This window comes from Sprattus sprattus, assembly GCF_963457725.1.
Source record: "Sprattus sprattus genome assembly, chromosome: 19".
NCBI classification, from domain to species: domain Eukaryota; kingdom Metazoa; phylum Chordata; class Actinopteri; order Clupeiformes; family Clupeidae; genus Sprattus; species Sprattus sprattus.
The window spans coordinates 19,928,988-19,940,847 of record NC_137917.1 but is presented as its reverse complement, the minus strand read 5'-3'; the positions used below and the strand labels follow the sequence as shown (position 1 = coordinate 19,940,847).

The window sequence follows — 11,860 nt, the reverse complement described above, 5'->3', positions numbered from 1 at the left end:
GGACCGATTTAGACTTCTGCTTCACCGCTGTGAACATTTTTATTGAACTGTAAACATGCAGTGCTGGTGAACATACTGCCTTGCCTGATGTGAAATGGACATGGCAATAAACCTGTATTGTGTCATAATCAGTCAACCCTCAAAATGTTTTACTGTACATATTTAAATATTTTAAAGCTTTTGTAATGTTCTTGTGGAACAGCGGACAATCAATATGCAGTTGCCATGGCTTCCCCTTTGACACACTAGAACAAATGTACCGTGAAAAACCTAGGAAACATAAAATATGGGAACAATACTCTTAACCTCAAAGGTCTGTTTTTGCATTCAATGCATTTTTTTTTATTTACAACAAGCTCCTGAAAGCCACCGAGAGCTGGCCTTGTGCATGTGGTTAATGGGAATTTCAATGCAAATTCAGTAAGACATGGAGATAATGGTCATCACACCAGGTCAAAAAATTCACAACATGAATAGAAGGTTACAATACATACATTCCTGACAGGTGAGGCTGGCCAGCACAGCGTCCACCACACAAGTACACAGCAAAATCAGTTAGAAGTAAGGTTGCACATGTAAGGTTGCAAATTTCCAGGAATTTTCAAAGTTGGAAACTTTCCATGGGAATTAACAAAAATATACTGTTTTGTGAAATTTATATTAACTATATTTACCTAGTCATAAATGACAAAAAATAAGCAGACATTCATGCAAACATTTCTAATATACATTTTACAAATTACATTTTTGACTTTGAATCCATTTGTGAGTAGAACTTTAATGGATTCTTTTATTAAACAACAAAAACATGTGTTGAATAAAAAAAAATGTATTCCCTATGATCCCCACTCAAAAAAAGTCCCATTCTAAATGTAAAATGAAAGCATTTAGTTAAGCTTTTCATTTGCAGCAATTACTTTTATTTTCGATAAAATCGCCAAACTTGCACTATTTTGATGTACCACAACATCCGCAAATAATCAAGGTGATGATGTACTTTTGTGTGGACATACATCCTTCTATCACTGCTGTAAAAAGCTAGTCTACTGCATACAAATAAACTTGGTATTAAAATGAACATGGCTTTAGTGTAACAAATAATCAATATGCTAGGTAACGACAAAGACGTTCAAAAACAACAGAAAGTCATACTTTTTTTGTATGTTCTCAACTAGCTGCATCTAGGGTCCAGATGAGTTAGGCTTGCCTAGTCTTGTTTTCAACTACATTTAAGTTCACTGTTATAGGCTTACTTTTGCACACAAAAAAAAGGTCAACATTTCCAAAATTAACTTCCCATGGAAAGTTTCCGGAAATGTTCCGCCCCTTTGCAACCCTAGTCAGAAGGATAGGACAACCAGGCCATATAGAGACGTTAGTGTCAGAATGATCATTATAACTGACATGTTATTGAAAGGCCCCCCCCCACTCTGACAACCATCTTCTTCTTGAGGAGATGATCTGCAATTTCTTAATTCAATAGAGGAGGGGAGAAGGCATGAACTGATTTTGTTTCTGCAGAAAGGACTGTTTTTATTAGTAGAGGAGTATCAAGGTAAACTCTTGTGTTTCTGCTTCATTCTTGATTATTTCCCAAAGTGATTCGTTCCTGAGGAGAACTGAAAAAGTCCCAGACCCGTAATCAATAATGGCAGACACTGAAAGGACATCAGTGATACAAGCAAACAACCTTCTTTTCTCCTGGCGACAGGATGAACCAGTCCATGATTGGCCAGAGTTGATTTAAGAGTAGCTGTTTATTTTTATCCCCCCAGCAAGCTTCCCTCCATTCTCTCTCTCTCGCTCTCTCAAAAAGAAGAAGTACAAAAGACAGTCTGCAAAACTAAAACAGTCCAGCTACTCAGTTAACACTGCTTACATTCACACAGTCACTCACGAACGCAGTGCTAAAACAGAGGGCAGGATCACTGCTGGCTATGAAGTCATGACATGCTAACAGGTCTAGAGGGGCGACTTGGTGTTGATGACTGAGGAAAATCACGAACATAAGCGCACCTGAGCGTGTCTTCCTAACCATTAATGCCACTGAGCAGAGCCAAGTCGTTAGCCGTGCCTCCGGATCTGAGGTTTATAAATACGAGGTTTTAAATTAGTCACCATCTTTATTAGCTCATGTCATACCACATCACACAAACTGCAGCGCCGTCAACTGGTGCTTCTAGCATGGCAGGTTACAAAGGTTTGAGGTTGTTATTCTTCCCTGTGGCAGAGGAAGAGATTGTAAAACCATATCCCATCACTAATAAAACTGTATAGAGGTCCCAGAGTAAAATAAACATAAAAATCAACCTTACACTGAGGTATTTCAAAATGGCCAAAGTTAGGTGAGAGGAGTAGTCTTGTGGTTGTCTAGTGGCTGCACGTACAGAACTGATGAAAGTACCCTTCCAACTCTACACTTGGACAGCTTAGTCCACTGGAAATGTTTCAATGAACATAGGTCCCAAAAACATAAAACAATAAAAACAAAACACATTTAAAAAAAAAAAAATACGTTAAAAACTTCACTCGAGACTGCGTGTGATATTACATTCGACATTAAGCTCGTTACCGTCATAAACACAGGTACATTAAAACTAGGCATTCTATCGGTCAATGATGGACCAGAACGGTGAAGCTCTTCCAAAAGCCTACCTCTACTAAATTTGCCATGGCAAGGGGCCGGTGTATTAACCAGTGTTTTAAGGGGACCATAACCGCAAACACAGGCCCCTGGTAAAATCTATGGGACACGATAGCTTCCACTGAGGAAACACACACACACACACACACACACAGAACAGTGGGAGGGTACATCACAGTACACCGGGGAGCAGACGCTTCAACCGAGTCCAGCATCTATGCTCTGTGCCTCCACGGCTGCGGGCTGTGTCAGTCTGGTACAAAACATGAAAGAAGAGGTGCATGATGGGACATTAGAATACAGTGTGATGCATTAGAGAACAGCAGGAAGGACATGGAGCTACAAGATTCCACTACCGTGGGTCTGCGCCTTTCAACCTGGGGAGGGAGAAAAGAGCACAGATTCGTTTTTATATTAGATGTATGGCTTTAGTCACAGTATTTTGTTTTTAGTAACCAAATATGAAATTGCCTTTGTTTTTTAAATAAACATTACACACTAAGACCAAAAACGTAATTTGTCTGTCAATTCTTTCTTTCTTTACATATTAATACATATGAGTACATATTAACCATTTTTAATTGGCAAATATCCTACAACAGTATCCACAAATGGTTATTCAGATGTTTGTGGGGGTAGACAGAAGTGTAATTAACTGGAAAAAAGGGAAAGCACTAATCCCCTTTCTTTGTATAGTGCCTCAAATATGCCTCACTCCTCAAGTGAACACTAAAACTACTGGGAGTGTGCATATCATCTCCACAAATGAGCAATGTAATTATCTTAAGTGGATATTTGACAAAGCAGCCCATGTTTCGATATCTTCCCATGATTCTGTGTATGTACATAAAAAAACAATGAATCAAATAGGGATACTAGCATCCAATCAGTTATCCATCCACACCCTTAGCTAGCATGTGGCCCATGTTATTTAACAGCACAGGGCTCATACAAGCCTAGCAGCGCTAGCGCCAGCACCCCTCCGTCACCTGTAGGAGATGGGCAGGAGCAGGTTGTTCTTCTTCAGGGCCTGCACTTTGCTGAGGGTCTGCGGGTCCAGTGCGAGGAAGCAGCGCCGGGCGTAGTCCAGCAGCTTCTCCTTGGACGGCTCGAACTCGCCCACCTCCGCCACCTTCTCCGGGGCCACCAGCAGCAACTCGGCGATGGGGGTGGTGGACGCCACCGTGTTGCGGTCCACCCCGTGGATCTGAAAGGCCTTGGACATGTTCTTCAAGCGCTGGTAGGTCACCAGGATCTTCTTGTAGCGGAACAACACGCCAGTGGGATCTTTGACTGAGAGAAACAAGGGGGGAAGGGTTCTAGTTACGCTGTCCGATCAGATCTACCTCTTCCAGCATATACACATCAATTCGTAATTTTGAATTGTTAAGGATCTTTGGCTGTGAATTCAAATGCAGTTATACTCATTGGTAAAGGAAGTGCTAAACAAATGAAGAAAAGGAAGCTGAAAGGTTTATAGTCGGGCTGGATTTTCACCATGTGAATGATGAAGATGGACCTGATGTCCATTGGCATCTTTCTCTCTTTGCAAATGTCAACGTCTCCATGTTTCTTCTTAGTAATTGTGAACTATGAATTCTATTCTACCCCCCTTCCCACTTTCCTTTTCTTTTTAAAGCCAGTCTCACCTCTCTGTCGCTCCCTCCCCCGGGAGATGCGGAACACCCGCCTCCTCTTCATGTCGGGAAGGTCGCTGTTGTTGTGCCCCCCTGCTCCCATGTTGCGCAGAGTCATGGTCTCTGACATCACATCCTGTCCTGACATCATTTCCTCTTCCTCCAGATAATTGTCCTCCAGGAACTCCTCTTCCTCATGTCCAATGAGTGAAAGGGCCTCTGTGAGGAGGAGAGATTCAGAAAACAACCAGAATAATGATGAAAATATCCATCGCTTATTACATACAACCAGTCAGGCCCGGTCCGGCGCTATTCTGGGCCCGGGTGCAACATCGCACAGCCAGACACCCCCCCCCCCCCCCCTGCAAAAAAAAAAAACCTAGTCTAAATCCGATCAATTAAACAACATCAACACAACTGAACTGAAAGCATGCAGCCGCAGCGGACTGTCTCGATTCCCCATTGCCCTACCTTAAAACTGTATGCGTCGTGTCTTGGCCGCAGCAAATCTTGCGATTATGTCACTGTAATCCACTTGTCTTGCCGTGCGGTTTTCGATGGACAACACAGCCAACGCAGACAGTCTAGTGGATGCGTCAACATCTGTCTCAGGGCCCGTATCCTCTGCCGTTTGTCTACTAGGCCTACTCAGCCAAGATGTATAAATTCGCATTTTCTGCCTCCTTTTTTGTACCTTCGCTCCTCCGTTTACTTTCCTTTCTCTTCAGCGAACCGGATTTGTGTCCCGACATTTTAGCCTACTAAAGGCGGCTGCTTGCTTCAGGTTGGGGTTAATTGTTGCGCAAAAACTCAGTGCAGTTCATGCTCCCAAAGGTTGCGCGTGTTGTCATTTGCTTGGCAGATAGAAAGCTGTTTCCCTAACAGAAAGTCTGAAGCTTGAAGTTCTTTTCAAACCTTTGCTTGGGTAGCACTGTTAAACTGAGCAGACATGCAGACTACATTTTAGTAATCTCATCACGTAACATTCGTTTTCTAAAAACAATCACATAGTATTGCATGTTTTACTGTGGTAGAAAATACGTTAGCTTAATGCAAACGTATATGGGAAATCCTATAGACACCGTGCTAGGTATTAGCATCAATTAATTCACGTTAATGTTTTTGTATGAGCCTGACATTTGCTCTGCAGATAGATAACAGCTTCCCTAACAGAAAGTCTGAAGCTTGAAGTTCTTTTCAAACCTTTACTTGGGAAGCACTTCTTAAACTGAGTAGACATGCAGAATATTTTAGTAACCTCATCTCGTAACATTCGTTGATAGAATGCAGGCTGCGAGGCTCGCGTCTAACTAACCAGCCTGCGTCGCGATTTTCCCACGGGGGGAGGGGGGTGTGATACATGTGTTTTGATACATTTAAAAAAAAAAAAATCGCTAACAGCCAATAGGGAGATTGCGTTGCACAGGCCACAGTGTCAACGTGTGCTGTTAGAGACACACTCGGTATATCAGAAAGGATCAAAGAGAACGGGCCCCCCTCTACACGGGCCCGGGTGCAATTGCTCCCGTTGCTACCCCTTCAGAACCGGGCCTGCAACCAGTCATATGGTCAATTACCTTTATAGCACCAAAGACTCAATCACAGACAGACAGACAGACAGACAGACAGACACCACATCTTTACCTGGCAGGTCACTCATCGTTCTGTTGTTACTGCTGTTGAGGGACTGAGAGTGGGAGGAGCCAAACAGAGAACCCATCTGATTATTGACAGGTCCACTTTTAGAGTTGGATGAGTTCAGGGAGGAGGGCCTCTGGAATGATTGGCGGCTCGCAGAACGTTGGCCATCAGACTGCTGGTCTGTGGGATTGAGAGATGGTGAATGACCAAGATCAATCAATCAATCAATCCAACACGGCAGGCTGAATTCTGATTCTAATAGATTCAACAACATTAATGCACATTTGGCCAAAGAGTTATTCACTTTTTGCGATTTATACATCATAATCTAATGATCCATTTGAGTGCTTTTTTACCTCGATCACTCTCTCGTCGTCGCCTCCAGGAGAAGCTTCTGGAATCGTTACCTGCCAAAAGAGAGAGACTACGTCAGGCTCTGCCACATGTCAGCTGAGCCTCCTGAGGTTGGTTCTAGGATCACCTGAAGACACCTGAGCATCGACTTTCATGGTACATAACCCTGCCGCCTTGTATTCTCTAACCAACAGCACAAACATCCCAACCCGACATTGTCCCAGTCCTGTTCCCAGAAACAAATTACTGAAGTAACAGAGATGAGTAAACATCGGTGTCACAAAAGGCCTGTTGGCCACTACCGACACCTTCCTGTTGGTTGAGAGCACCTTGGAGTGGAGAGAGACAGAGAGATGAGTGAAGGAGTGAAGAGAGAGAGAGAGAGAGATGAGTGAAGGAGTGGAGTGAGAGAGAGATGAGTGAAGGAGTGGAGAGAGAGAGATGAGTGAAGGAGTGGAGTGAGAGATGAGTGAAGGAGTGGAGAGAGAGAGATGAGTGAAGGAGTGGAGTGAGAGATGAGTGAAGGAGTGGAGAGAGAGAGATGAGTGAAGGAGTGGAGAGAGAGAGATGAGTGAAGGAGTGGAGAGAGAGATGAGTGAAGGAGTGGAGAGAGAGATGAGTGAAGAGAGAGAGAGAGATGAGTGAAGGAGTGGAGAGAGAGAGATGAGTGAAGGAGTGGAGAGAGAGAGAGATGAGTGAAGGAGTGGAGAGAGAGAGAGAGAGATGAGTGAAGGAGTGGAGTGAGAGAGAGAGATGAGTGAAGGAGTGGAGTGAGAGAGAGAGATGAGTGAAGGAGTGAAGAGAGAGAGAGAGATGAGTGAAGGAGTGGAGTGAGAGATGAGTGAAGGAGTGGAGTGAGAGAGATGAGTGAAGGAGTGGAGTGAAGAGAGAGATGAGTGAAGGAGTGGAGAGAGAGAGAGAGATGAGTGAAGGAGTGGAGAGAGAGAGATGAGTGAATGAGTGAAGGAGTGAAGAGAGAGAGAGAGAGAGATGAGTGAAGGAGTGAAGAGAGAGAGAGAGATGAGTGAAGGAGTGAAGAGAGAGAGAGAGATGAGTGAAGGAGTGGAGTGAGAGAGAGAGATGAGTGAAGGAGTGGAGTGAGAGAGATGAGTGAAGGAGTGGAGAGAGAGAGATGAGTGAAGGAGTGGAGAGAGAGATGAGTGAAGGAGTGGAGAGAGAGATGAGTGAAGAGAGAGAGAGAGATGAGTGAAGGAGTGGAGAGAGAGAGATGAGTGAAGGAGTGGAGAGAGAGAGAGATGAGTGAAGGAGTGGAGAGAGAGAGAGAGAGATGAGTGAAGGAGTGGAGTGAGAGAGAGAGATGAGTGAAGGAGTGGAGTGAGAGAGAGAGATGAGTGAAGGAGTGAAGAGAGAGAGAGAGATGAGTGAAGGAGTGGAGTGAGAGATGAGTGAAGGAGTGGAGTGAGAGAGATGAGTGAAGGAGTGGAGTGAAGAGAGAGATGAGTGAAGGAGTGGAGAGAGAGAGAGAGATGAGTGAAGGAGTGGAGAGAGAGAGATGAGTGAAGGAGTGAAGAGAGAGAGATGAGTGAAGGAGTGAAGAGAGAGAGAGAGAGATGAGTGAAGGAGTGGAGAGAGAGAGATGAGTGAAGGAGTGAAGAGAGAGAGAGAGATGAGTGAAGGAGTGAAGAGAGAGAGAGAGATGAGTGAAGGAGTGAAGAGAGAGAGAGAGATGAGTGAAGGAGTGAAGAGAGAGAGAGAGATGAGTGAAGGAGTGGAGTGAGAGAGAGAGATGAGTGAAGGAGTGGAGTGAGAGAGATGAGTGAAGGAGTGGAGAGAGAGAGAGATGAGTGAAGGAGTGAAGAGAGAGAGAGATGAGTGAAGGACTGAAGAGAGAGAGAGATGAGTGAAGGAGTGGAGTGAGAGATGAGTGAAGGAGTGGAGTGAGAGATGAGTGAAGGAGTGAAGAGAGAGATGAGTGAAGGAGTGAAGAGAGAGATGAGTGAAGGAGTGAAGAGAGAGATGAGTGAAGGAGTGAAGAGAGAGATGAGTGAAGGAGTGAAGAGAGAGATGAGTGAAGGAGTGAAGAGAGAGATGAGTGAAGGAGTGAAGAGAGAGATGAGTGAAGGAGTGAAGAGAGAGATGAGTGAAGGAGTGAAGAGAGAGATGAGTGAAGGAGTAGAGGAGGCTCTGGCATGGTCTTGAGGAGAGAGAGGGAGGAGGAGGCACCCCATACACCTCTTCATCAACCTCCTGGCTCTTGGTGGAGGAGATAAAGGAGACTCCTTCCTCACCCTCCCTCCCTCCAAACCCAGCCCTCACCGTTGCTCTCCTGACTCTTGGTGGAGGAGATGAAGCGGTCCAGCTGGCAGCGCAGGAAGTCCCTCTCCTCCTCCAGGTCCTCTATGCGCTTCTGCAGCCAGGAGTTCTTCTCCAGGGAGATCTGCAGCTGAGTGCGCAGGTTTGTGATTAACAGGTAGGAGCTGCCTGGGGCTGGGGGTTCAGCACCTACATAAATGCAAACACACACACACACACACACACACACACACACACGAACACACACACACACACACACACACACACACACATGAACACACACACACACACACAGTTCAGGTAACTGTGGTTTCATTAGGGTTTAAATGTGAGAGAGACACACACACACGTGTACACACATGTTCAGGGGGTCTTTAAAAACATTACCGTATTAAGTAAGAAAAATATACATCTTGTGTCATCCACATGCATTCCAGTTGCACAGCTCCACAGTTTGAGAAATTACTAGTTTAGGCATAGCTTTTCCTACAAGCAATTCCTACAAGTGTCAAATGGAATGCCAAAACGTGCTTGACAATCCCAAACAATTTTATTACTGAAGGTGCCATGGCGACTCCGAAAAGGTGATCTTGCCATTTTCTGATAATTTCACAGTCAATATCTTTAATTTCCCTGAGAGCTCTCGGCCTAGGTATGCCTAATACCCACCTTCAAAGCTTTGTTCGGGCTGACTGTAAAAGCTGCCAGATTGTTCAAAGTTATTCTCCTCAAACGGGATGGAGATCTCATAGGCGTCTTCGTTCTTTGGAGCTGCAGGGAGAAACATCACACACATGCTCTAAAGCTTAGCAATATACTTGCTACAGCAATGGGGGGGACGGTTGCACTACCAATAATGTTCAGATGTTCAAACAGAGTTATTGAAACTTACTACGTGTAAAAAAGACTAGAAATTGAATGTTTATTTTTAAGCTTCGAAAGTTGCGCTGGGTGACTTTAAGAAGAAGGTTTGAAGTCGATGTGTCAAAAAACCATGCACAAGTCCGTCGACACCAGTGTAGCAACGAGTTTTCACTACATAAAGCCTCAACTGTAAAACTTACCCTGGAGCTCGCGTGAACTTCCATGCTTCCGAGTCGTGGAGGTCTCTGCAGTGTTCATATTTCCTTTCTGTTGCGAGGGTCTCTATACTGAGAAAATGGAAAAGAAAACTCAATAGCCTGGTGTTGGATGGGGTCGCAACATAAGTCTACCATCACAGATCTTAAGAATGAAACGTTTTCAAATGATCCTTGTCGATCACAGTTGCAACCAAACAAGCTTTACAACGGTAAATCAATCTGATAGGCAAGCTAGCGAAGCTATGGCAGTTATGGGACAGTTCTGTTAAACAATCGATACGCTTAGTGTTATAATAGATGAACCCTCTAATTTCATGACAAACGCGAACGTAGCCGATAACCCACACAGGTCGGTATTTAACCCCGTTACGATAGCTATGCTAGGCTAAGAACTATTGCTACAGTTTCTTGCACATATGACGGCGAATCCCGCTAGCAATCAAAAGCCAACTGACGTGCCGTGGCGGCAAAGCCTCACCCAATGCTTTGAAGCATTGCACATGATACAACCCTTTTTCCATCATTCTGAGCAATTAGCAAGTTAGGGACCTTACTAAAGCACCTAGCTAGCCATAGGGTACGTGCACAACACATTATATACGCTGCTGTCAGTATGGTGATAAATCAAGAGCAAGTTGGCTACCTCTCTGAGACATTTTGGGGGACATCATTTATTCTGAAATTAAAGCGCAGACTGGATACGAACACGATAGCTATCGAAACAGGTAACTGCCAAACGACTCTGAGCTCTTCCTGTAGTCTGATAACTAGCTTAGTTAGTGATTTTTCTTTCAAGCAAGCTATCTAGCTAGCTAAATTGCAAAGTATAATTCAGCCAGGTCTGTAACCTACAATAAAATGTAGTCGTGTACCAACCTATTTGCAGCTCGCACAGCACTGCATTAAAAAACGAATCGTTTCCTTCGATGAACAATTGTACCATCCACTTGCATTAACTAAATAACTATGCTAACAATAACAATAATCAACGTTTTCACTGTGCCGTCTTCTTATGACGCATTTCCGGTAGAGGAAAGCAGGTGAGAAACCGTTTGCATATAATCATTTAATTTGCAAAGCGAAGGATTTTTAGGGACCATCACGCACTACCCTTATCTTTTCAGTCTGGAATGGTGTAGTATAAACATTCAGGATGTAATCTCTCATGCGGGCACTTCTATTCTACTTCTAATCTCTCATGTGGTGCGCATGTAAGCACCAACAATGTTTTAGGTGGTTTCCTAGAAAAAGTAAACAATACAAACTACAAGGATGGTTTATGGGATAACGCACCATCTCAATTTAGACCTATTTATATTGAGACCACAAACACCGTGCACATTTATGAGGCTATAGGGAAAAGGCAATTTTACTCAAGAACCTTGGGCTAAGAGAATGTCAGCGTCATAGGATACATCTTAAAACATGGTTGATAAATAACCAAGAATGTGATCAAAAGTGCCTTTTGGCTATAATTGGGTGCATTACCATTTTAATGTTTATTAATGTACACCGCCCTCTTGATCAAATAAACAAATCGATGATTGATTGATTGATGGTCTTTTTGTATGAACATAAGCCTATTTTGGATACAACTTGCTCAACAGCAGTTGGGCTTCAAGGCAAAATTTAACTCTTTACCCACTCGTGCAAATAGATTATCTGGGAAAATGATTCATTATGGATTTGAGTATAATTAATATATTGAACAAGTGTTTTGATCATTTAGGATAACAATAGCCAACGGTAGCGTTTAGGAGGAGGAGTTCGAACTATCGAATAGCAAGGATGAGTTGTTAGTGACGAGTTGACTGCACCTGAAAACGTGGACCCGGAAAACACTGGCCAGTGTGCGTATACGAGCTGGGATGTAGACCGACGGAATTGGTGAATTAGTAAAGATGGACAAGGTAAGCAAACATTTTAAACACTTATTCTCATTGTCGCCTTTTAGATTAAGTTTGAGAGAACTTAGAATAAACAGCCTGTTGAGCGTGTCCAGGTGCAATGCAAGACAGGTGACATTTAATCACCTCTCATGAACATGTTACATACACAGGCGAGGGTTGGGTATCTAACTTTTTAATTAAACACTTTCAACGTGTTTCTCTACATTTCATACTCGCATGTTAGTCTACATCTTGGGTCAAATCAATTTGCAAATAGGTTAACTTTGAAGTCATAGATCGCGAATCGCATAGTCCTGTTGCTGTTTTTCAGAAGTATGT

At 43.6% G+C, this 11,860-nt stretch overlaps 1 protein-coding gene across 2 annotated transcripts; it reads right to left on the bottom strand.

Annotated features, from left to right (window-relative positions):
- Positions 1-350: 350 nt before the first annotated feature.
- Positions 351-10,643, bottom strand: ccdc106a (coiled-coil domain containing 106a). Of its 2 annotated transcripts, XM_080857982.1 has the most exons (10): positions 10,509-10,643; positions 9,615-9,701; positions 9,220-9,321; positions 8,554-8,739; positions 6,279-6,329; positions 5,926-6,102; positions 4,294-4,500; positions 3,634-3,937; positions 3,001-3,021; positions 351-2,897 (listed from the first exon to the last, which is right to left on the bottom strand). In XM_080857982.1, exons 2-10 carry the CDS (start codon positions 9,670-9,672, stop codon positions 2,843-2,845), a joined length of 1,161 nt encoding a protein of 386 aa, XP_080714108.1. In that variant the 5' UTR covers positions 9,673-9,701; positions 10,509-10,643; the 3' UTR covers positions 351-2,842. The 2 variants fall into 2 exon arrangements, with proteins under 2 accessions (XP_080714108.1, XP_080714109.1); XM_080857983.1 differs by lacking the exon at positions 3,001-3,021.
- Positions 10,644-11,860: the final 1,217 nt, after the last annotated feature.

Excerpts from the sequence above, each read along its gene's own strand:
- ccdc106a (XM_080857982.1), bottom strand. The coding sequence starts at position 9,672 with ATGAACACTGCAGAGACCTCCACGACTCGGAAGCATGGAAGTTCACGC. Across the intron at positions 8,740-9,219 it reads GCCCGAACAAAGCTTTGAAG|GTGCTGAACCCCCAGCCCCA; the intron begins GTGGGTATTAGG and ends GCATTTATGTAG. Across the intron at positions 3,022-3,633 it reads CTCCTGCCCATCTCCTACAG|GTTGAAAGGCGCAGACCCAC; the intron begins GTGACGGAGGGG and ends CTCCCTCCCCAG.